Genomic DNA, 22198 nt, shown 5'->3' on the forward strand with positions numbered 1-22198 from the left:
GTTTCCCTTTTTCCTTCCTTTGTGTTGCAAAGCGGTGAGGTTGAAACAACAGTGTGTACTTGTCAACTATAAATACATCCTTAAAATAAAATAAATAAAAAACAAGTGTATGCAGATATTTGGCTGTATATTCAACAACAATACAAGAAAATCAGGATAATTTCTTTAAAAAAAATTGAAATTATTGAAAAACAAAATAAACTGAAGTCGTGTTTAAATAAAAATGGGGAAGTTAAGTTGTACTTTCAGAGGCTCTTACACCTCTGAACATGTTTAACCACAAACACTCTGACAAAGAAACACTGTTAAACTTTACAATTGTTCATCAAAGGTGCAAAACAGCTCCAACAGTCCAAATGTTAAGTCCAGTTTTTTTAGTTTTCCCAGTGTGTTGCAAAACAGTGATACTGTAAACTGTCGGTTCCCCATAAAAAAACTCAACTATAACACTACTCTTTAAAAAAAAGTATATACGTGGAAATTTTATTAAGTATTGAAGTGCAATACAAAAACATCTGGAGAATTTTTGGAGAAAAAAAAGATAACCTTAGGTAATAAAAAATGGTAACCTTAAAAAAGGTTCCTGCGTGGTTTATATTTGGGGAAGTTACCTCATATTTTTAACAAACGTCATGTTCCAGTAAACATATTTAACCACATAAAGCAATGATATGCAAGAAGGAGTAATAATACAAAAATTTACTCACCGAGAAAGATGAAACAGACCACAGTGCCACATACTGTCTTCATATTGCTCGTCTTACAAACCAGGAACTTCTCACTTCTCTTAATGATGGACTCCCTCCCCCACACACATCATACAGCTCTACACTTCTCCCCTTTGCTTTAACTTCTTGAACTGCAGAGTGAAGGATTCTGTGTTGGTTTAGCTTTTGTGTCTCATCACTTCTAAAGCTGCGTTAGGCTGGATTTAAATCCTTGGAGTCTAAACAAGCCAGATGGCTAGCAAGCTCAACACAAGAACGTGACACACTGCTGTAGAAATAATGATGGATGGATATGAATAAAAAATAAATAATCAAAAGAGAAAGTCACAAAGATTATGAATTCAACCTTTTTTCTCACTGAAGATATTCATTTACAACGAATATTTAATAAAGAATACGTAAGAAAGAATTTATAGATGCAAAGGACAAAAATAATGAATTGAAATAGAAAGAAAGCCAGCAAAAATAAAGATTAAGCAAAGCCTTGAAAATTGGAATACAATTGAGTATTTAGATATATTCATATGTAAAATAGTTTTATTTTTTTCAGTTGCGGTGTCGGTGGTCTTCAACTGTTTGAGAGCAAGGATTAAAATAAAACAGAATTCAAAATGAAATGCAGAAGAACATGAGATGACAGGTGACTCAACCTTTAGCTGAGTCATCAGCTTCCTGTTTTAAAGAAGGACACCTCTCAATACATTCCTGAAGTTCACAAAAACAAAAAGTAAATAAATGCATAAAATTGTTTGTAACCAGTGGGGGGATTAAAATAAGCATAGTCATTAGGGAAAGAGGATATTTTAAAATGTGTACTGGTAAACTTACACTCATCTTTCAGCAACGGTGAAACCAACATCTGTTGAACTGACTGGTCGTTAGGGAATTATTTCATATCTGATCAGCTCTAGAAGAATACCTGCTCCAGGGCAGGTTAGGTTTAATACCAGTTACCATGGTGATATACCCTGGTAAACTTTAAGAAGTGAAACTTTGTAGTACAGGAAATCCTCTTTTGCACTAGAGGCCTTTAGTAGGAGGCAAAAGTTCAGGAACATAGTGTAACATTCATTAAAGTACTGTGTACTGTGCAAGGTTAAAGAAGTAGCCACCAGAGGGACACAAAGGTCAACATCGATACTCTGTTATTAAAAATATTTATAACTCACCGCAGGTTTATAACAAAAATATTTTGATGACAATGACTGCATATTTTAGATTTAGATAATTTTTTACATAGTGAACATAATCAATCAGATAAACTGGCTTTTGAATTCAGCCCACTGTACAATATGTTTCCTATGAAATAAGAACAGTGAAATAAGAATACAGAACCAAACTGAAAGAAGACAGTATAGGTCGTTTTTCAAATAAAACTACTGTTAGTACAAAACAACATAAACAAACAGCTTTTACTGAGAACAAGCTTCGTTCCAAAAAACTAAACATCCAGTCGGATAAAATTTACTGCATACAAAGTGTAAATAAAACATAAATATTCTGTTCCATCATCACATCATGTGAAGTCTTTTGTTTCACACCGTGGCTTCCAAGTTAAACTTTGAATCATTTGTGAAAAAACCCTTCTCAAACACTTTGTTACGCCCCTCTGCAACCTCTATTCTCTTTGCAGTGACAGTGCAAGACTCTTCAGGTGTTGCGCTTTTTTCAGTTTGTATTTTATTTCAGTTTTGGTTTTATAGAGTACAGAGGAGGTGAAGCATCTTTAACATGGTTCCTGGGGCTAGCATGTATCTGAGGTGTGGAGTAGACAACATCACCTGATTTTCCACAGAGGGTGCTGTTAGTTACAGAAATGTGGGAAAAATCCACTTCAGTGTAATCAACTTCATCTGTGTCATTTTCAGCCTGAAAAATAAGTGAGGTTAAACTTTAAACGTACTTAAAAAATAAACCCATCCAGCAGATAAAACAGGAGTGGAAAAAAACTTTTTTGCTTTACTAAACTTGGTTTACTGAAACTAAACAAATCACTTCAACCTACAACCTCAGCTACTGCATTAAATTATCACCTCACAGAAGCTGAAAATTATAACGTTTAGGAACAAAGGATTTGTCCTGGACTTAAAAAAAAACTAGCCACGCCTAATAACCCTGAACCAGAGCGTGTTCACTGAATTTGGACATTTTTTATTTTTTACTATTAGCTGGCAGAAAGAAAATATCCTATCGATGATTACTAATGACACTACTCAAACAGGTCTGTTCTGGTTTCTGACCAGTCAGACCACAGTTCTACTTACTTTACTTTGAGAATAGGTGATGAGGCTGTAAAGTTCGAGGTTTTCAACTCCAGCTCGCTGGCAGGTTTTGGGAAAGGCATCAGCTGAAGACACTTCCGCAGGAGGTGAACCACCGTCTCTTATCTCTTCACACAATCGGTTATTCTGGAAAAAAGAGAACATACTGGCCAACTGATAAAAATCAGAAGGTAATGAAGACTGCGTGTCTCATAATTTCTAAAACTAACCTGTGTGATATTGGCGTATTCTGTTTCTACAGGAGGTCCTGAAAAATGCAGGTGAGAACACAAACTTAAACACCTTCCAGGAACTACAACCAACTACAAAAAAGGAACTAAACTTGGGAACAATATGAAGAATGAAAACTGAATATCTTTCAACTTAATCTTAAAGATGTATTCAGTGCCACAGCCAAGTCACACTTGACTTAATTCATGCCTATTGTAATCTGTTACATCTTGCATCTTTTTTTCCAGCTGTGCAGATGTTGTGCTTCTGAAATGTTCAGCTTTACCGGGACATCTGTCAGCTTTCATATATCCTAACATCTTAATAAGTCAACCCAGTGAGTATCAGTCTAGTACTTCTAGCTTCTAGTGTAGAAGCATCTGAGAGTCACAGACATGGATAGGTCTACTGAAGTTAAAACCTCTGTCACTACATCATTTTTCATTTTTCTTTTAATGAATTTGAATTTTCCTAAGTCGATGGTTTAGCAATGTATGAAAACTGGTCAATGTGACTCTGTGCTGAACACCTTTCAGTCAAACAATCAAATGTTGTCACAGCAGTTTATTCCAGATCAGAAATCAGTTTAACAACAATTTTATTTTTCTATAAGCATTTAACCATCCTAAAACTCGACACCAACATTGTACTTTGTGACCTGAATCCAATTTGTAAACTGACTACGCCTGAATTTTCACTTGTTCCATTGGCAGATTTTTTTCACTTAATACAATAAAAAATAAAATAAAATTGTAAGAAATAAGTGAAAAAAAATCTGCAATTGGAACAAGTGAAAATTCTCCAGATCCAAGATGCACTGTCTAAAAACGAGTTCATATATCTCACTGAAATGTTACTGTGTAGCTGATTGTGTCTTATTTTAACTGCGATGAGATATTTTTGACTTGAAATTAGACAAATATACTTGGTAAGTTTTTGAATTTTTGCAGTGCAGCATAAGAACTTAATTAAGGTTAACCCTGAGGTTAATCTGCAGAGTTGCTCTGAAGTGGTAAAAAACAGAGGTTTCTCACTGTGCTACAGACTCACCTTTAGGTTTAATGGCCTTCATCTTCTTGTAGAAAATCAGCAAAGCGGCTGATAAGAGGGTGATCATAATGACCAGAATCAGAATCACATAAAGCGGCTTATCTGCACCTCAAGAGAACACATTTCTTTTTACTGTCACACTCGTAATATTTGGCGATGAATTATGCAACCAAAACACAGATACTCTGAGTTACATTTCATTTGTATGAAATTACTTTTGGTCCTCCTAATTTATTTTCAGATGAAGTTTCAGTTTCGACTGTTGCACTTGAATCCTCCATCACATGCAGTGCCAACTACTCAAATGAGGCTGTCCTGTGTGTGACTATCAAGTCTAACTTTTTACGTTAAGCTTGCATGCACATCATGAGAAATGTAACGTAATGTCAGGTCGACGTAGCCCACAGCTAATGTGATTGGCCAGTTCTGTGCAGTCTTTTCCCCACTGCATTTTTGTCTACTTTTTGATGGCATAATAGTCATAGGATCACATATAGAACACTGAGATATGACCACACAGTAACAGGTAACCACACAGAAGTGGAAGTCTATAACATCTGTCATCTAGATCTCATGTCATGGTGCTTTAAGGAAGTCAAACGTGGTCTCACTCAGCTGTTCATGTGCAGTTCGTGAGTTCTTCATTTAACTCTTGCACTGTTTATGCACTGCATTTGTTTGAAAACTTTACTCATTTTGTACATTGTGCTTAAAATTTCAAAATCAAATAGCTGACAATGCATCATTAGTTAATGAATTAAAGTTTACACGTTAAGTTTACACTTTAGTAATATGACCGAGCGATGTTTCTACTGCTCTTGAATGTGGTTGAGGTTTTTGATAAATACACAGACGAACCCATACCTGGACCTGCAGGTGTCTCAGAAGGGTTCAGGATTTCAGTGGAGGAGGATGTAGATGTAGCGCTTTCTAAACTGAAGTTAAAACTTTGTGTTGTTGTTGCTGCTGTTGTTGCTGTTGTTGAGGTTGATAGGAGAAAGGTTGATGATGAAAAAGCCTTTGGAGTAGAGCCTGGTGTTGAAATTTTTACAGCTGTGAACAAAGAAACAATCAGTACAAAAACAATCCTGCAGTTTGTATGTCTGCATGCGAGTAATGTAGGTTAACAGGTGTTTTATGGCAACGCTAAGCTTATATTCAAAAAATGACTGAATGGAGATCAATTGAAAGAAATGTTGTTGCCAATGAGATGTGAATATGTTCACATCTTCAGAAATATGAATATAATTTTTGTAGAGACTTACCTTCAGTGACAATTATCTCAAAATAATCTGGGTTCAAAGTGCTGTCCAAAGTACACTTGTACCTTCCTGAGTCAGACTGTTTCAGCTGTGTGATGCTCACATACATAATATCATAACTAAAATTTTTTTTGAAATATTGAATGCTGTATCTGTCGCTCTGAAATGTGTCAGCAGTTGTATTAATCAGAATGTTTCCCTTTTCACATTCTTCCTTACAGAAGAGCCTCCTGCTTCCACTGATAAGGAACGTGCATTCAAGTGTGACGTCTTCTCCTTCCATTTTTCTGTGTCTGGGTGTTTCTGCATTGACAAGACCATCCTGCTGTGCTGCTGAAAAGATTAGCATTCAATAGTTACCATCATCCTATAAAGACAGATCATTATGTGCTTTAATTGTACAGTTAAATTCTTCATATTGTTATTTAAATATTTAAAAAATTAAAAAAAAAAACTTCCTGATTCTGACATCTACACAAACATCTGCTGACTGAGAGTTACTTGAGTGTCATTTGCTTCTAATGATGTATTCATCTCCATATTTTTTTTACAGTGTATTGAATAATAATTGTTTCTATTGTGGAAAATGTTTTGGGATTGTTGCTTAACATTAAAATTTTCATTTTTTGAACATGCATGCTGTGGTTTTTCTTGTGAGCCTAAAAAAACCTGACTGATGCCTCATTAGTTCAAAAAAGAGGAACCAGGTGCATGTGGGGTTTCGAAAATGCTCATAGAATTTAGTTGTGTCTAAATATACATTTCCTGCTAGATTGCTTGGATACATTTGTATTTGGCAAAACAGTGAGACTGTCTATACATGAAAAGACACCTGCAAGTTTTAGTATGGGCAACGTTCACAAAAAATACAACAAATAGCCATTTCTGCATATGAGATTAGGATGAACCTAAGAAGAACTAAGGAGCAAAATGCAGCTTAAAGAATATTGTTTACGTGATTTTTTTTTTTATTCTAAGGAGTTTGGAAAGAAAACCGTCTGGACTTCTTTAAGTTGCTTGAAGACGTTTCACCTCTCATCCGAGAAGCTTCTTCAGTTCTAAGGTCAAATGGTGGGGAGTCCCAGATTTAAACCCAGTGGGAGTTTCCCCCCAAAGAGGGACAAAGGACCCCCTGATGATCCTCTACCTAATCACATGAGCCAAGGTGTGAAAACGAGTGTGGGTCACAATCAGCCAGGGTTTCAGGTGAGCTCATTGTGAAACCTGGCCCCACCCTATCATGTGATTTCCTGAGGTCAGATGGCCCAGGATGTGAGTGGGCGTTAAGGCGTCTGGGAAGCGATATCAAAACCAGATTAACTCCCACTGGGTTCAAATCTGGGACTCTCCACCATTTGACCTTAGAACTGAAGAAGCTTCTCGGATGAGAGGTGAAACGTCTTCAAGCAACTTAAAGAAGTCCAGACGCTTTTCTTTCCAAGCTCCTTAGACTACGATAACCTGGATGACTGAGAACCTTCACAGACATTTTTTTTTATTGTTTTAAAACTTCTATTTTCAGTGACCTGCATGTTCAAGTTACATGTTTCCAGCTATAAACACCACAAAACAAACATGTAAGAGAAGAAAATTAAGAAAGACTGAAACAGTTTGTGGTTCAACAGAAATCAATGATTCAACATGAAAAACCAATAAACAAACAAACCTGGTGATTGATTTTTAATAAACAGACACCATTTTCTGTTTTTAACAAACAGAAAATAAAGATGCAAACAACAAAGAAAGAAAGAGAACACGGAAATTAAAATTTAGAATTCACTCACTAAGTATGATGAAGCAGACCAGAGTGTGACAGGCTTTCATCTTGAGGCTCTGATGGTTTAATGCTGTTTCTCTTCCTTCTTAACTCACAAAACAGGAACTTCACTCAATAATGAGGACACACACACACAAACACACACACACACTCCCCTTCTTCTAAATGTGTCATAGGCTAATTTTCATTTCCATCAACGTGTCTTTTAGACCCCATTCCTACAAAACTGCTCAAAGAAGTCCTGCCATTAATTAATTCTTCGATCTTAAATATGATCAACCTATCTCTAATGATCGGCTATGTACCACAGGCCTTCAAGCTGGCTGTAGTTAAACCTTTACTCAAAAAGCCATCTCTAGACCCAGCAGTCTTAGCTAATTATAGGCCAATCTCCAACCTTCCTTTCATATCAAAAATCCTTGAAAGAGTAGTTGTCAAACAGCTAACAGATCATCTGCAGAGGAATGGTTTATTTGAAGAGTTTCAGTCAGGTTTCAGAGCTCAGCACAGCACAGAAACAGCTTTAGTGAAGGTTACAAATGATCTTCTTATGGCCTCTGACAGTGGACTCATCTGTGCTTGTCCTGCTAGACCTTAGCGCAGCATTCGATACTGTCGACCATAATATCCTATTAGAGCGATTAGAACATGCTGTAGGTATTACAGGTACTGCACTCCAGTGGTTTGTATCATATCTATCTAATAGACTCCAGTTTGTGCATGTAAATGGAGAGTCCTCTTCACACACTGAGGTTAATTATGGAGTTCAGTGCTAGGACCGATTCTGTTTACATTATACATGCTTCCCTTAGGCAGCATCATTAGAATACATAGCATACATTTTCACTGCTATGCAGATGACACCCAGCTCTATCTGTCCATGAAGCCAGATAACACACACCAATTAGTTAAACTGCAGGAATGTCTTAAAGACATAAAGACCTGGATGGCCGCTAACTTTCTGCTTCTTAATTCAGATACAACTGAGGTTATTGTACTCGGGTCTGAAAAGCCTAGAAATATGGTATCTAACCAGATTCTTACTCTGGATGGCATTACCTTGGCCTCCAGTAACACTGTGAGGAACCGTGGAGTCATTTTTGACCAGGACATGTCCTTCAATGCACATATTAAACAAATATGTAAGACTGCGTTCTTCCATTTGCGCAACATCTCTAAAATTAGAAATATCCTGTCTCAGAGTGACGCTGAAAAACTAGTTCATGCATTTATTACTTCCAGGCTGGACTACTGTAATTCATTATTATCAGGATGTCCAAAAAACTCACTGAAAAGCCTTCAGCTAATCCAAAATGCTGCAGCAAGAGTACTGACAGGGACTAGAAAGAGAGAGCATATTTCTCCTGTTTTGGCTTCCCTTCATTGGCTTCCTGTTAAATCCAGAATTGAATTCAAAATCCTGCTCCTCACATACAAGGTCTTAAATAATCAGGCCCCATCTTATCTTAATGACCTTGTAGTACCATATCACCCTATTAGAGCACTTCGCTCTCGCTCTGCAGGCCTACTTGTTGTTCCTAGAGTATTTAAAAGTAGAATGGGAGGGAGAGCCTTCAGTTTTTAGGCCCTTCTTCTGTGGAACCAGCTTCCAGTTTGGATTCAGGAGACAGACACCATCTCTACTTTCAAGATTAGGTGTCACAATACGGCTGTGTGCAGGCAAGAGTAGGACCCAAACGCAAACTCACAGAGTCAAAAGGTAAACTCAAAAAACACAGCTTTATTGCTGGCGTGAAGTGGGACACAAAAAACAATACAAAATAAACTAAACTGGGAAAACTAAAGCACACGGCGCCACAGGGAAAACTCACACAGCTATGAGGGAGGACGCAACACTGACAAAAAGAAACATGGGGCTTAAATACACTGAGGGATAACGAGGGGGAATGAGCCACAGGAGGAGAGCACAGCTGAGAGTAATTAAGCAGGACGAGGCAAGGGAAGCAAAACTAGAAACATTAACATAGAACAGACTGTGAAAGTAAAACAGGAAACACACTGACGGAACTCAAGACATGTGAACTTAACAGACTGGGGGAGACAGAACATAGGGATCTGAAACATGGAACAGAAAGGCACAGTAGATCAACATGAACATAACAACGCCACAGGGGAAGAGTAAAACTGAACACGATGAACACAGAAACACCAGACCTCTTCACAATAAAACAGGAAACATAATGAGACGTAGACATGACAACCCGAACTTCACAATGTAAGACACAGACATGAAACGCATGAAGAGCAGGGGAGATTTACCATAGTTGGAAACACGAGGGGGAAATAATAAGAACTAGAAACACCTAGGCATGATAACAAATGAACTTAGGAACCTGAAGGGCTTACATTAACTAAAACATCAAAATGAACTAAAACTCAAAACACTGGGTCATAAGACCCAGGATCGTGACATTAGGCTTAAATCTTTCCTTTTTGCTAAAGCATATAGTTAGGGCTAGACCAGGTGACCCTGAATCCTCCCTTAGTTATGCTGCAATAGACGTAGGCTGCCGGGGGATTCCCATGATGCATTGAGTTTTTCCTTTCCAGTCACCTTTCTCACTCACTATGTATTAACAGACCTCTCTGCATTGAATCATATCTGTTATTAACCTCTGTCTCTCTTCCACAGCATGTCTTTATCCTGTCTTCCTTCTCTCACCCCAACCGGTCGCAGCAGATGGCCCCGCCCCTCCCTGAGCCTGGTTCTGCCGGAGGTTTCTTCCTGTTAAAAGGGAGTTTTTCCTTCCCACTGTTGCCAAAGTGCTTGCTCATAGGGGGTCATATGATTGTTGGGTTTTTCTCTGTATCTATGAAGCGCCTTGAGGCGACTTATGTTGTGATTTGGCGCTATATAAATAAAATTGAATTGAATTGAATTTCATTTCATTTTCTGCCTAAAAAGCATCTCATCTGTGTTGCTGTGTTTATGAAATTATGTTTATGCCAAAGTTTAAAGCAGACACTCTTGTGTACGCACTGGCATCTCGCTGCATGTGGCTAATGAGTTTGATGCAGACAGGCTGTTGAATTGGCGTACAAGATATATAATTGTTTTTTTCTCATACAAAACTTTTGCCATAAAGCAGTAAAACAGATGTGATTGCAAACTGACACACAGTGGTTGGAGCACTTGCACGGCATGATGTATATAAGATTCACAAATGCATGAAAAATTCAATCCTTTCTTTTTTCTGAGTAATAAAGATGTTTCTCACAGAGAAAATAATGAATCCTGCAATCGAGGTTCTTCAGATTTTGTCAGCTGGAAATTTCTGTTTCACTGTATCTTTAAAGTGTTCTGGTGATTGAAGCTTAACAAAGTGTTAATGACACCAGTTTGAGATGACTTTTGCTTTGTTGAATGGTGCTTTATTCTCCTGGAAGTCACATTACAAGTTGGTAAACTGACGCACATCATCAGGAAAAAGTACTCAGAAAGGATGTGGCAATAAAACCTTGACTGCTTTGTTATCAAGGTACTTAAACAGTGACCACAGAAGACTCCTACCATGAGAGCATCAGCAGCAGAAGCATGGTGGCTTCAAACTTTGAGTTTGTTGTAGGCAGTGATTACAAAACAAGTAAAAGGGCATTCACACAGGAAGTGACTCACATTGTGCATCACTTTGCCGCTAACATTCAGCCCCTAGTGGAAATTACAGCTTCTGGTTGCCTAATCTATACTGTCATAGGTCAATCATCAATATTTTAATTTCTACTCTCATTGGTGGTTGCTTTAGTTGAAGTTTAACTCATGACCCACTCATTTTGCATCACCAGGAGGTATTTTGCTTGAAGTTACTGAATGTTATTGATGTTCTTTAAAAAGTCAAACGCTTTTTTCTCTAAAAATGATACCTTTACTATCATATTTGCGGTTGCAAAAATAATTGATTTTAACCTTAAACAACATATTTTGTTTTTTTCACTAAATATATAAACTTTGATTTACTGCTGCTGTGTAAATTGCTCAGTGAATCTCATTGTCTGAGGCTCAGTTATCAAGAATTGCCAAAGCTACAGGTGAACATGAAAAACTCCCTACATCGAGCATATTAAAAGGTACAAAGGTGAACACTGACTTTAAAAAACTTAGCCAACATCTTTTAAACTGATAATGAGAAAAATCCTTCAAATATACCAGTAGGTTAAGTGTTTGTTTAGCTTTGTCTGACCAGAGGGGTACACTATGAACACAGACAGGCTTTCTTTGAATTACCTGGCTCGATGAAAACTAAAACCTCATTTGGAGATAACGGGTATCACATTATCAACTTCCTCTGTAAAAGCCAAGATTTCTGCTTCAGACTTTTTTTTTTTTGAAAATATTTTTATTGAAAAAAAGAAAACAACAGCACTTGCAGTTACCGAAATACAATCAACCTTTCTTCATTTTCCTAAGTAAACAAACATACATATATATATATATGAAAAAAAAAAACACAACGCCCCCCCCCCATCCCCAGTCCCACACAGATCAACACAACCATCAAACATAGAGGAATATAACAGTAACAAAAGTAGATGTAAACAGGCAATACCTCTAGACTAGCAAAATAAGAGATAAAGGGTTAACACTTGTGAAAAAATTTGGCTGTGCAACCTTTCAACGTATATTTAATTTTTTCAAGTTTTAAAAAAAACATGACATCTTTAAGCCACCGGGAAACAGTAGGATACTTAACAGACTTCCAATGCAACAATATTAGACGTCTCGCTAATAGGGATGTGAAGGCTATAATATCCTTTTGTGTGGAATCAAGTGTAAGTGAGCGAACAGAAATCCCAAATACAGCAATTAGAGGACAAGGATGAAGAGTTACCCCAAGAACAGTTGACATAATAGCAAAATACCCTGTCCAAAACCTTGTAGCTCAGGACACAGAAAAAACATGTGGCTAAGGTGACAAGGAGAACCGTGGCATTTATCACATTTATTTTCCACTTCTGGATACAATTCAGAAAGTCTAGACTTAGAGAAATGCACCCTGTGTATGACCTTAAATTGAGTCCAAGACGAGCACAGGAGGTGGAAGATCGTACCCTCGCTATAGCCTGTTCCCAAGACTCCTCATGTATTCGAATTCCCAGTTCTCCTTCCCATGTACACTTAAGCTTAACATTAGTGGTTCAGACTTTTTGTGCACGCACATAAAAATAAGCATTTTCTGTGTCATATGAAATGATCTGAATGCTTTTCTGAAACTGTCTACTTTGAGTGCGTGAGACTGCAGTAGGTTTGGTCTTGGTCGCTGCTGGTGGGATCGAGGCTCTGGTAGATTGAATCGTCACATCTGGAGACTGGACAAAAATTTTCATAGAGGGCAATCTGGGGAAAAAAGAAAGCAAAAAAAATATTTAATTAATATTCAAATGAAAAAAAAGAAAAGAAAAATAGAAAATAACACAGGTGGCTGTAGTTCAGGAGACAGAGCAGGTCTAACAATTGGAGGATTGGTGGTTCAATCCCTGGCTGCTCCAGTCTGCATGACACATATCCCGTGCCAAAGCTGATGGTTTGAGTGCTCCGGTAGAGTAGAAAAGCACTAAAAACTATAAAAAAATTATAACAGCTGTAAGGCCCCTTTTAAGAGATACTAAGGAATCGTGTGTCTGCGGTTGCACAAAAAAGATTAACGTTAATGGGCCAATGCTACCACCTACTGTCTCAAATGTCACCCTACATTGGCTAGGAATTGCAAAGGACTGTGGGTAATCTTCAGAGTAACAGGGGATTCACGCAGAGGTATGTGCTTGTGTGTCATGGACATAAATATGAATGCAATTAGAAGTTCATCTGGCTGTGTTAAATAATAGCTTTTGTGGATTTTTAATGCTTTTGTTCATTCCAGTCTCTCCACCACCATGGGTGAGACCAAAGAGCTGTCAAAGGATGTCAGGAATAACACGGCAGACCTGAACACAGCTGGAATGGCTACAAGACCATCAGCAAGAAGCTTGGTGAGAAGTTCACCACTGTTGGTGCAATTGGTGCACCGTTGGAAATGGAAGCAATATAAAATGACCATCAATCATTCTCAGTGTAACCATCCTCATGGGGTAAGGATAATAACTAGAAAGATAGTGTATCAGCCCAAAACTTCACAGGAGTTTGTTAATAAACTGAAGGCTATTGGGATCAACTGGGAGTGGGGCAAAATTCATCCTGATAAGTGTTTTTAATTTATGTGATTTTAGGTAATTTTTTTTTCTAGATTTTTGGTTGATCTTCAATAAACTGAAACTGCCATAAAATGACTTTAGAGACTGTTCAATTCTTTGGAAGTGAACAAACCTACAAATTTAACAGGGGATCAAATAATTTGCACTGTGGCTAGATAATTCTGATGTGATGCCATCTTTTCCCACAGAGATCACTCCATGCATTTAGAGACATAACCATCCATTCTTGACATAATGTAATTACAGGGGATTGTGAGTAATGGATGATTCATGTAGTGAGCTTACCCTCTGTCCTCGAGAGATAAAATTCTTTTTTGTTATCCTTTGTCATGTAGATGCTGAGGGGTGTTCCTCCAAACTTGACCTGCCTCTTATCATTCATTCATATGCCTCTGACAGATTGTTAATGTTCAAACTACACAAAGACATCTGATACATTCTTGGTATAAATCACCAATTAGGAAAGTGAATTTGAATGTTAATTGTGGAAAACCATTTGTTCCATTAGGTGAGAGAACATCTGTATTTACTAAATAAAAAGCAAAAGCCTGACTTTTTCTGACCTACAAATTCACACTGTGCTTTGTTTTGTTACAGAGTAATAGTAAAGCAAATACAGACGAGTCACCTCAGTCTGGTTGTGGTCTGAGTTTCTCCTTCTGTCCAAATCTAGAAAAAAGATATTGATATTTTACATCATTAGATTAAATTAAGTGTGAGTGAAGTTGGTGTCTATCCTGTTGGATAAAAGGTCTGAAGATAAATAATTTGAATAACTGTTAAAGGTACAGATAGTGGTAGAAGTTTACTCACCAACAGAGGTCTTGGTCCTCCTTTTGTAGATCAACATCAGAACAGAGAACAGCATTAGTACTACCATGACCACAATTATAACAACCAAAAGCAGGGAGAAATCTGGGTGAGAGCCTGGATGAGAGAGGAAAAAAAGAAAGAAAGAAATAATCTAAACTGTGAACCAGTCTTTGTTTATATGACATGCATAATAATAATAGCATTAATACTTTAAATGTGAAATGTCTTCTTCCCAATGAACAATTACATACATTTCAGTAGTCGTGGTAAAAACTATTACTCAAATCCATAAATTGCCTACTGCCAAATCCACGAAGTGACAGCTAAGTCGATCCCCAGCTACATATTCAGGCTGCATCATTCATCTTCTGTTATATTGGTTTGCCGGCTTATAATAAGATAGTAATTCATTGAAATTTCAGTTAAGCAACAAAAAAGGACTTTAATGTGGTATATTTCTTATTTTCATTGTAATATCAGGAAACTGACCCTCTTAAATTTAAATACTCTTTGTGTAGTTTATAGTTATAGTAAACACTATTTGCATATTGCTATAAGGTGTTAGGAGTTTATGCAATGGTCCTGTTAGCAGTATTCTCAGTTTATATTGATTTTCTGGGTGTACTTTAAGTTGCATAGTCTTGATTTTTCAATACATACTGTATTATGAGAAAAGAAAGCAAGGTCTCAGCTACATCAGTATGAATACTTGGCCAATAGGCTACACTCATAACAGGCAGGGCTCCAACGATTCGTTGACATAATCAATGATGTTGACTATAAAAATTTGTTGACATTAAATTTTATTGTTGATGCATCATATTTTAAAACCACCTAAATGTGTTTTTGTAACTGTAATACATTACAGGAAGCTACGGGGCAGTATCACCTCTCGTCTGCCAACACTGTACTCAATACTAATGAAGAAGAACGTAGCACGACCAGGAGGGCAGAAGAAATTGGAAAAAGACATTAAAAAAAAAAATGTTAAAGTGTTTCATAGAAAACAAAGTTAAATGCAGACTGTACAAAGTGGAGCTTTCCTTCCACGACGGCACTACTACAGTGCACTGCAGCACCTGTGACATCTACTCTGAATAGATCAGTTTTAGAGAGTGCGTTGCATTGATACCTTGTTTATGTTAATGTCTGTACAGTAATGGTTATCTTAATGTTTCTACAGTAAATTGTATGTTAATATTTGAGATGAGATGAGATGAGATAGCCTTTATTTGTCAGTTGCAGGTCTTTTGCCCACAACAGTAATGTTTATGTTAATGTTTGTACAGTAATGTTTATCTTAGCTTACCTGTTGGAAACATCTAATAGATGATGCTTGCTGAGCAAACACAATTTCAGTTTTGTTAGCTAATGAGAGAAACGTGATAGTAAACCATTAAACAGGAGTAGCCACACTACCAGTCAACAGTTTGGACGCACCTTATTTAGTGTTTTTTCACGTAACCATTTACATTGTAGATTCTCACTGAAGGCATTAAAACTATGAATGAACACATAGGGAATTATGTAGTAAATAAAAAGTGTCAAATAACTCAAGACATGTTTAATATTTTAGATTCTTCAAAATAGCCACCCTGTGCATTGATTACTGCTTTGCACACGTTTGACATTCTCTCCATGAGCTTCATTGAGTCTTGAAGGAGTTCCCAGAGATGCTGAGCACTTGTTGGTCCTTTTGCCTTCACTCTGCGGTCCATCTCATCCCAAACCATCTTGATTGGGTTTAGGTCAGGTGACTGGAGACCGGGCCATCTGGAGCAGCACTCCATCACTCTCCTCCTTTAAATAGTCCTTACACAGTCTGGAAGTGTGTTTGGGGTCATTGTCCTGCTGGAACTCTGTGTGGCATTTATCTGGGCTCTAAACTGAGATGCTGTTAACTTGTGATTTCTGAGGCTGGTGACTCTTGACTCTTTGTCATCCTTTCCTGGGGCGGTCCTCACGTGAGTCAGTTTTGTCATAGTGCTTGATGGTTTTTGAGACTGCACTTGTGGACACTTTTAAAGTTTTAGCAATTTTCCAGGCTGACTAACCTTCAGTACTGATGGACTGTCGTTTCTCTTTACTTGGCTGACTGGTTCTTGCCATAATATGAATTCTAACAGTTGTCAAATAGGGCTTCAGCTCTGTACCAACTTGACTTCTGCGCAACACAACTGATGGGTTCAAATACATTAAGAAGGGAAGTAATTCCACCAAGGAACACCTGTGAAGTGAAACCCATTTCAGGTGACTACATCATGAAGCTCATTGAGAGAAGACCAAGAGAGAAACTATAATGTACAACCAAATTTGTGATTAGTAATGGTCTTTTTCAAATTCTGTTTTGTTCCGTCTTACTAGGATTAAGCACATGCATATGAATGAATTTGTCCTGAAAAGAGACTCATGCACCTCTCAAATGGCTGAAGTCATTATAGAGAGCGTCTTTAGAGTGATTATTAGCTGCTGGGGACGTCATCTCAAAAGAGTCAAAAGATTAAAAATATAGACTTTATTTCTAATAATTCAGGATGAAAAGACAAAATATTTTATGTTAAAATCATGTGGTTATAATACCGTAAAATTCAAAAATATAATATTTCTATAATTGTTAGTGATTGCAAACCTCTCGACTAAACAGACCTCCAGCTGCACAAATTTACCTTCACAGATGACACCAGCATCCTCATGGTGGCTGCAGTTGTGGGATCCAAACCCTGAGTGATGGCACTCAGAGAGCTGTGTTTCGCTGCCTGAACATGTGACATTGTCCAACCAGATGTGTCTTTTGCCCTGTTCAAATTCTGCATTTGTTGGTATGGAGAGGAGCCTGCCACAGCCCAATTGTCTACACACCACCTGCGCTTCCCCTAGGCTCCAGGCATCATCACACACTGCCCCCCACTGTCCACCATGGAAGATCTCCACTCTGCCAGAGCAGGAGTCATTACCTGCATTAACCAGGCGGACCTCCCCCTCAACTGCTGTGCTGTTATCCACTGCTGTTGTAACATTGATATGGACCTGATAGGGTGACGAGACCTTTGGTGTTGGAGCAGGTGTGGTAAAAGGAACTGCAGGATCTGTTATGTTCACCTCTGTTTACAATAAATAAAAAGATATTACTGCGTTAGTGTTGAAATCATTTTTGTTATAAACAGCAGAATTTAAGGACAAGGTAGAAAATTTTTTTTACAGTGCAATCTTATTTAAAGCAGAACAATACCTGCACAGTATGCAAGCTGGCATGTGGCTGGCTTCACAAGTTTGTAAACATAGTAGTTTCCATAGCAGTGTTTGACATGGATGATGTGTGACTCAAATTTGCAGCAATTGCCTTCCCAAGAACTGCACACAGTGCGAGTTAGAATTTCACCCGACTGTGTGGGATGAGGTTGTGTTATCCACAGTGGAGCATGAGTTCCACACCTGTTGGGGTCTAGACACCTCTCTGGAATATGAGCACCAGATTCCCCCAGAAACAGGCGATACCAACCTTGCCAGTCAATGTTTTTATCACAGTGTAGGACCTGAATATCTGTGTTATTCGTTGAACGCCAGTCATCATTCAGTACAGTGTAGTTATGACAGGGGTCAACACACTGGGAATTACTGCAGTCCATCCCTGAAAGACAAAAAAGACAAAGGCTTTTTACTGCAAGCCAAATTCACCCATATTCATACAGCACTTTATTCTGTGCTTCAAGCACTTTTCTAGCATACGCACGGGGGGCTGCACGGCATAAACATGTTAACGAGCTAATCGCGCCAACGCATTGATGGCGTGCAGCCCTCTCACAGGGCGATTCCCGTTAACTCCCTAACGAAGATTTGCTGCCTTAATGCAGTTATAGCATTAACGTCATTTTAACGAGATTAACGCTGACAGCACTCATTTATATTAAATATCCTCCTATACTTCTTAGTTTGTTTTTTTCATTAGTTATCTTTAGATTTAATTCCTTTTAAGTTTTATTATTTATCGTATCTTCTATGTAAAATATCTTCTGGGTTCTGTTCTTGTATTTGTTTGACACTAGTCTCCTTAGTGTTTTCTTTTTATTGGATCCCTGTCTCTGTGTTATGGGTTTTTTTCAATGTATTTGTTTAGTTTGGTAGTCTTCTATCTCTTGTGCTCTATATTTACTTTTTCTTCCTTAGTCCCCTGTTCCCTGATAATTCCACTTGTGTTCCCACCTGCTTATTCTTTTCCCTCATTAGGCATTAATATACACTATATTCCCAAAAGTATTCACTCACCCATCCAAATCATTGAATTCAGGTGTTCCATTGCCACAGACATATAAAATTAAGCACCCAGGCAAACAGACTGCTGCTATAAACATTTGTGAAAGTAAGGGTCACTCTCAGGAGCTCAGTGAATTCCAGCATGGTATCGTGAAAGGATGCCACCTGTGCCACAAATCCAATCATGAAATTTCTTTACTACTAAATTTTCCACAGTCAGCTGTTAGTGTTAGTATAACAAACGGGAAGCTATCAGGAGCGACAGCAACTCAGGCACAAAGTGAAAGGCCAGGTAAAATCACAGAGTGGGATCAGCAGATGCTGAGGTGCATAGTGCCCGGAGCTTGCCAACTTTCTGTTCAGTCATTGGCTACAGACCGCCAAACTTCATGTGGCCTTCAGATTAGCTCAAGAACAGTGTGTACAGAGCTTCATGGAATGGGTTTTCCATGATCACCAAGCACAATGCACAGCGTCAGAGGACTCTAGAGCATTAACGTGATCTCCGGAGTGACAAATCACACTTTGTCATTTGGTAATCCAATGAGTCTTAAGAGACACACACGAGCATTCTCCTTCAAGGGATAACAAATCTGCATTCGCTTGTGATGTTTTCACTTACCTGTATGGATGGAACTTTCTGCGTTGGCGAGGCCAATGGTTCCATGCAGGCCTGTGAAAATGATAAATATTATACACTCACTATATTCCTGTAAAATACAGCAATATGTTTTATGTTCGTTAAATTCAAAAGAGATGAACTTCCTGATTCTTCCTGACATGTACCCAAACCATCTGCTGAGGAAGATTTAATTAAGATCCGGCAAGAGAGAAAATGGATTTAATTTATTGGTCTGGGATGACATCTTAATTTCCTTTTAGTGCGTTTCTTTGTCAAATGACATTTTTTAAACTGTTGGCTAGCACTTCAAGTTCTAAGTTTAACACTTGAACGATGTTATTCCCCTTGGTGTTGATAAATATGCATGCAAAAAAAGATTGTTGCTTTGTAAACATTTTCTAAACGGAAGAAAAAGGAGGAGGAACCAACTTTCTGGGTAGTTTTGAAAATTATGGTATCATTTAACTGCTTATAAATATCTGAGCCGAGGTCTCTTTTAAGACTCTTTTCTCTGGTTTGTTATGAAGAAACAGTGCAGTTTAAGTAGTTGTACAAGTTAAACTGCACTTTTTGAAATAGTATGGAAGAAAAACATCTTCATATATTATAAAGATTATTTCTAGGGAGCAAAGTGGGAGGAAACTAACAAAAATAAGCTGCAAACCGTGGTTGTGCTAAATGATGCTTGTGTAAATTCCACACAGGTTTATATTAAGGAGTTACCGTGTTTTCAGTAAACTGCAGTGTAAGTGTATTTTTGAATCTGAACAACATGCTTAACCACAGGAGATAGATGGAAACTGTTCAACAATGAGCAAAATTTACCAATGAACTCCAAATAAAAAAAGAAAACAACTAACACAGAGAAAATCTGAGAAATAGGAAGATTTACTCACTGACGAAGATGAAGCAGCTCAAAGTGTGACCGACTTTCATATTTAATGCTCCCTCTTTACCGTCTTCACTTGCAAACCAGAAACTATCTTCTCTCAGCAATGTAGTTCTGCCTTCAAATGCGTCACACTCTGTTCTGCACCCCCCCAATGCAAGAGCTGACCACAGGCTTGGAGGTCCTAGTAGTCAGGGACTGTTTAGGGTTTGGAACAGATTTTGTGTAATTATAACAATATGTAATTTATGACCTTGCAAGAATTGCACAAAATCCCAGTCTCATTACATACTCCGATGCAGGAGACAGAACCAACAGTATGGGTCCATTTTCAGAAGTGTCAAGGAGTTAAATTCCATAAAGAAATACACATTAAATAATCACAAACTATCACAGAGTTCAAAGACGATTTGCTTGATATTTTTTAAGTCACAAATAGATGAAAAGTCAATTATTATTTCTTTTTCTTTAGCATCAAACAGGGTACAGACTGTGAGAGGAAATCATCAATACAGTGAATTCCTCCGGTACACACTGTAATCTGGTACACACATTGAAAAAGTGAAGCGTTAATAGACACAGACAAGAGGCAGAATAAAATATAACGGAGAGAAAGAAAAATCTGCAACAGATAATCAGTAATGATGGGATTTCAGCAGCCAAACCCAACTTGCATAAAATGATTTGTTTGAAGGAAATAGACCGCATACTACTAAGGCTGGCCCCCAAATGGCCACCTCTTAACCACTCACCTCTTAGCCAAGTGGATTCACCTGCTGTGTGGATTGGTGAATGCAGCCAGCTGTGCAAAGCAACAGAAAATTTATTGGTTTTGCAAAAATTAATAGCATGCATAAAAGAAAAAAGCAGAAGCTTTAACATGTATTTACTGTATGATGACATACAGTAAATACACCCAGTAACAGTAAGTGAGCCTGGACGGAAACAGAAGTTGTGTGTTTAAAGTGTTTAAGATATGCTAATTATGTATAAAAAGGAAGTGAACCATGCATTTGTGGTGTGAGAAGTTTCGAGGGACATCTTGTTTCCCTTTTCTCTGACAAAATAAGTTATAGAAACACTGGGAAATGTCTTTTAGCCAGTTTGCTGGTGTTTAAACAGCTTTTCATTATCTTTGTATTGTACAATGTTTAGTTTTTACTCTACTAAATTAACTTTTACTGTTCAGGTTTTATTCAGATTGCGTTGAGTTGACAAATGCACAATAGACTGAACTTAAACAGTAACAACAAAGAGATAAAAACACTAAATGCTCTATCATCAGTTGTACAGAGGAACCAAAGGTGAAGATAACTGAAAACTGCCTTTACAACAATCCTAACACCCCCCCCCCCCCCCGACAAGTTACAGACACAAAAAAAGGAAAAAAACATGCTGACTTATAAAAAGGAAAAAGGAAAATTTTGTCCATGTACATGAACAAAAGGGATACTTTTCCTGCTTATTTCATGTTACAGGACAGGCAAAAGAAAAAAAGAAAAAAGAAAGAAAAGAAATTCTTTGATTATTGTTATTCCTGGGTTTGTTTATCTTGTCTTTAGCTTTTCCTGATCCCACGTTTCACATCTAGTCACCCTTGTTCCCTCTGTTACCAAGTCTGTTATGTTGTTGTGTGAAGCTCTGAGTGTCTGTGCGTATGTGTCGTATTTCCTGTTTTACTTTGACAGTGTTGTGTGCTATGTCAGTGTGTCTACTTTTGCTTCCCTTTGTCTCTCCAAAAGTTGAATCTGTTCATCTGGACGTAGCGTTTTGTGGGAGAAATGTTTCGTCACTCATCCAAGTGACTTCTTCAGTCTCAGCTGACTGCAGGTTTCAATCTTATAAACAGTACATTTGCATAATGACTGAAACCAGCCCACATATATTCAATGTCTCCCCAGGACATTGAAAGAAACTCCGTCCCGGGTTTGGTCCGTGGATTGGGTTTCTCCGAGGCGTGGTTTTGTCTTTACTCTATAAGATTCAAAATTATTCTTAAGTAACACTCAGCAATATTCTCAAGTAGCACTTAGATATGCCGTCAGCGGGTTAGTTACGACGTCGGGAGCAGTTAGGAGAACAAAATGATACAGAGACTGTTCAGGTT

General features: G+C 37.9%; 2 protein-coding genes across 5 annotated transcripts; both read right to left on the reverse strand.

Annotated features, from left to right (window-relative positions):
• Positions 1-1247: 1247 nt before the first annotated feature.
• Positions 1248-7372, reverse strand: LOC113013548 (uncharacterized). Of its 4 annotated transcripts, none has more exons than XM_026154552.1 (7): positions 7317-7372; positions 5536-5862; positions 5135-5323; positions 4271-4372; positions 3220-3257; positions 2993-3136; positions 1248-2597 (listed from the first exon to the last, which is right to left on the reverse strand). In XM_026154552.1, the coding sequence occupies exons 1-7, from the start codon at positions 7354-7356 to the stop codon at positions 2409-2411; spliced, it is 1029 nt and encodes a 342-aa protein (XP_026010337.1). In that variant the 5' UTR covers positions 7357-7372; the 3' UTR covers positions 1248-2408. The 4 variants fall into 4 exon arrangements, with proteins under 4 accessions (XP_026010337.1, XP_026010339.1, XP_026010338.1 ...); XM_026154554.1 differs by having other exon boundaries at positions 5752-5865; positions 7317-7367; XM_026154553.1 differs by having other exon boundaries at positions 4271-4318; positions 5536-5865; positions 7317-7367.
• Positions 7373-11810: 4438 nt separating this feature from the next.
• Positions 11811-20907, reverse strand: LOC113013503 (scavenger receptor cysteine-rich type 1 protein M130-like). Its single transcript, XM_026154486.1, has 8 exons — positions 20844-20907; positions 20099-20289; positions 19203-19253; positions 17559-17957; positions 16996-17430; positions 14330-14443; positions 14145-14185; positions 11811-12662 (listed from the first exon to the last, which is right to left on the reverse strand). The coding sequence occupies exons 2-8, from the start codon at positions 20136-20138 to the stop codon at positions 12543-12545; spliced, it is 1200 nt and encodes a 399-aa protein (XP_026010271.1). The 5' UTR covers positions 20139-20289; positions 20844-20907; the 3' UTR covers positions 11811-12542.
• Between the last annotated feature and the right edge of the window lie 1291 nt (positions 20908-22198).

This window comes from Astatotilapia calliptera, chromosome 20 (assembly GCF_900246225.1).
Source record: "Astatotilapia calliptera chromosome 20, fAstCal1.2, whole genome shotgun sequence".
Lineage (NCBI taxonomy): Eukaryota > Metazoa > Chordata > Actinopteri > Cichliformes > Cichlidae > Astatotilapia > Astatotilapia calliptera.

Excerpts from the sequence above, each read along its gene's own strand:
- LOC113013503 (XM_026154486.1), bottom strand. The coding sequence starts at position 20,138 with ATGAAAGTCGGTCACACTTTGAGCTGCTTCATCTTCGTCA. Across the intron at positions 19,254-20,098 it reads GAGCTGCTTCATCTTCGTCA|GCCTGCATGGAACCATTGGC; the intron begins GTGAGTAAATCT and ends TCATTTTCACAG. Across the intron at positions 14,186-14,329 it reads GAGGACCAAGACCTCTGTTG|ATTTGGACAGAAGGAGAAAC; the intron begins GTGAGTAAACTT and ends TCTTTTTTCTAG.
- LOC113013548 (XM_026154551.1), bottom strand. The coding sequence starts at position 7,356 with ATGAAAGCCTGTCACACTCTGGTCTGCTTCATCATACTTA. Across the intron at positions 5,324-5,535 it reads TGAGATAATTGTCACTGAAG|CTGTAAAAATTTCAACACCA; the intron begins GTAAGTCTCTAC and ends CTTTGTTCACAG. Across the intron at positions 3,258-4,270 it reads GAAGGCCATTAAACCTAAAG|GACCTCCTGTAGAAACAGAA; the intron begins GTGAGTCTGTAG and ends TGCATTTTTCAG.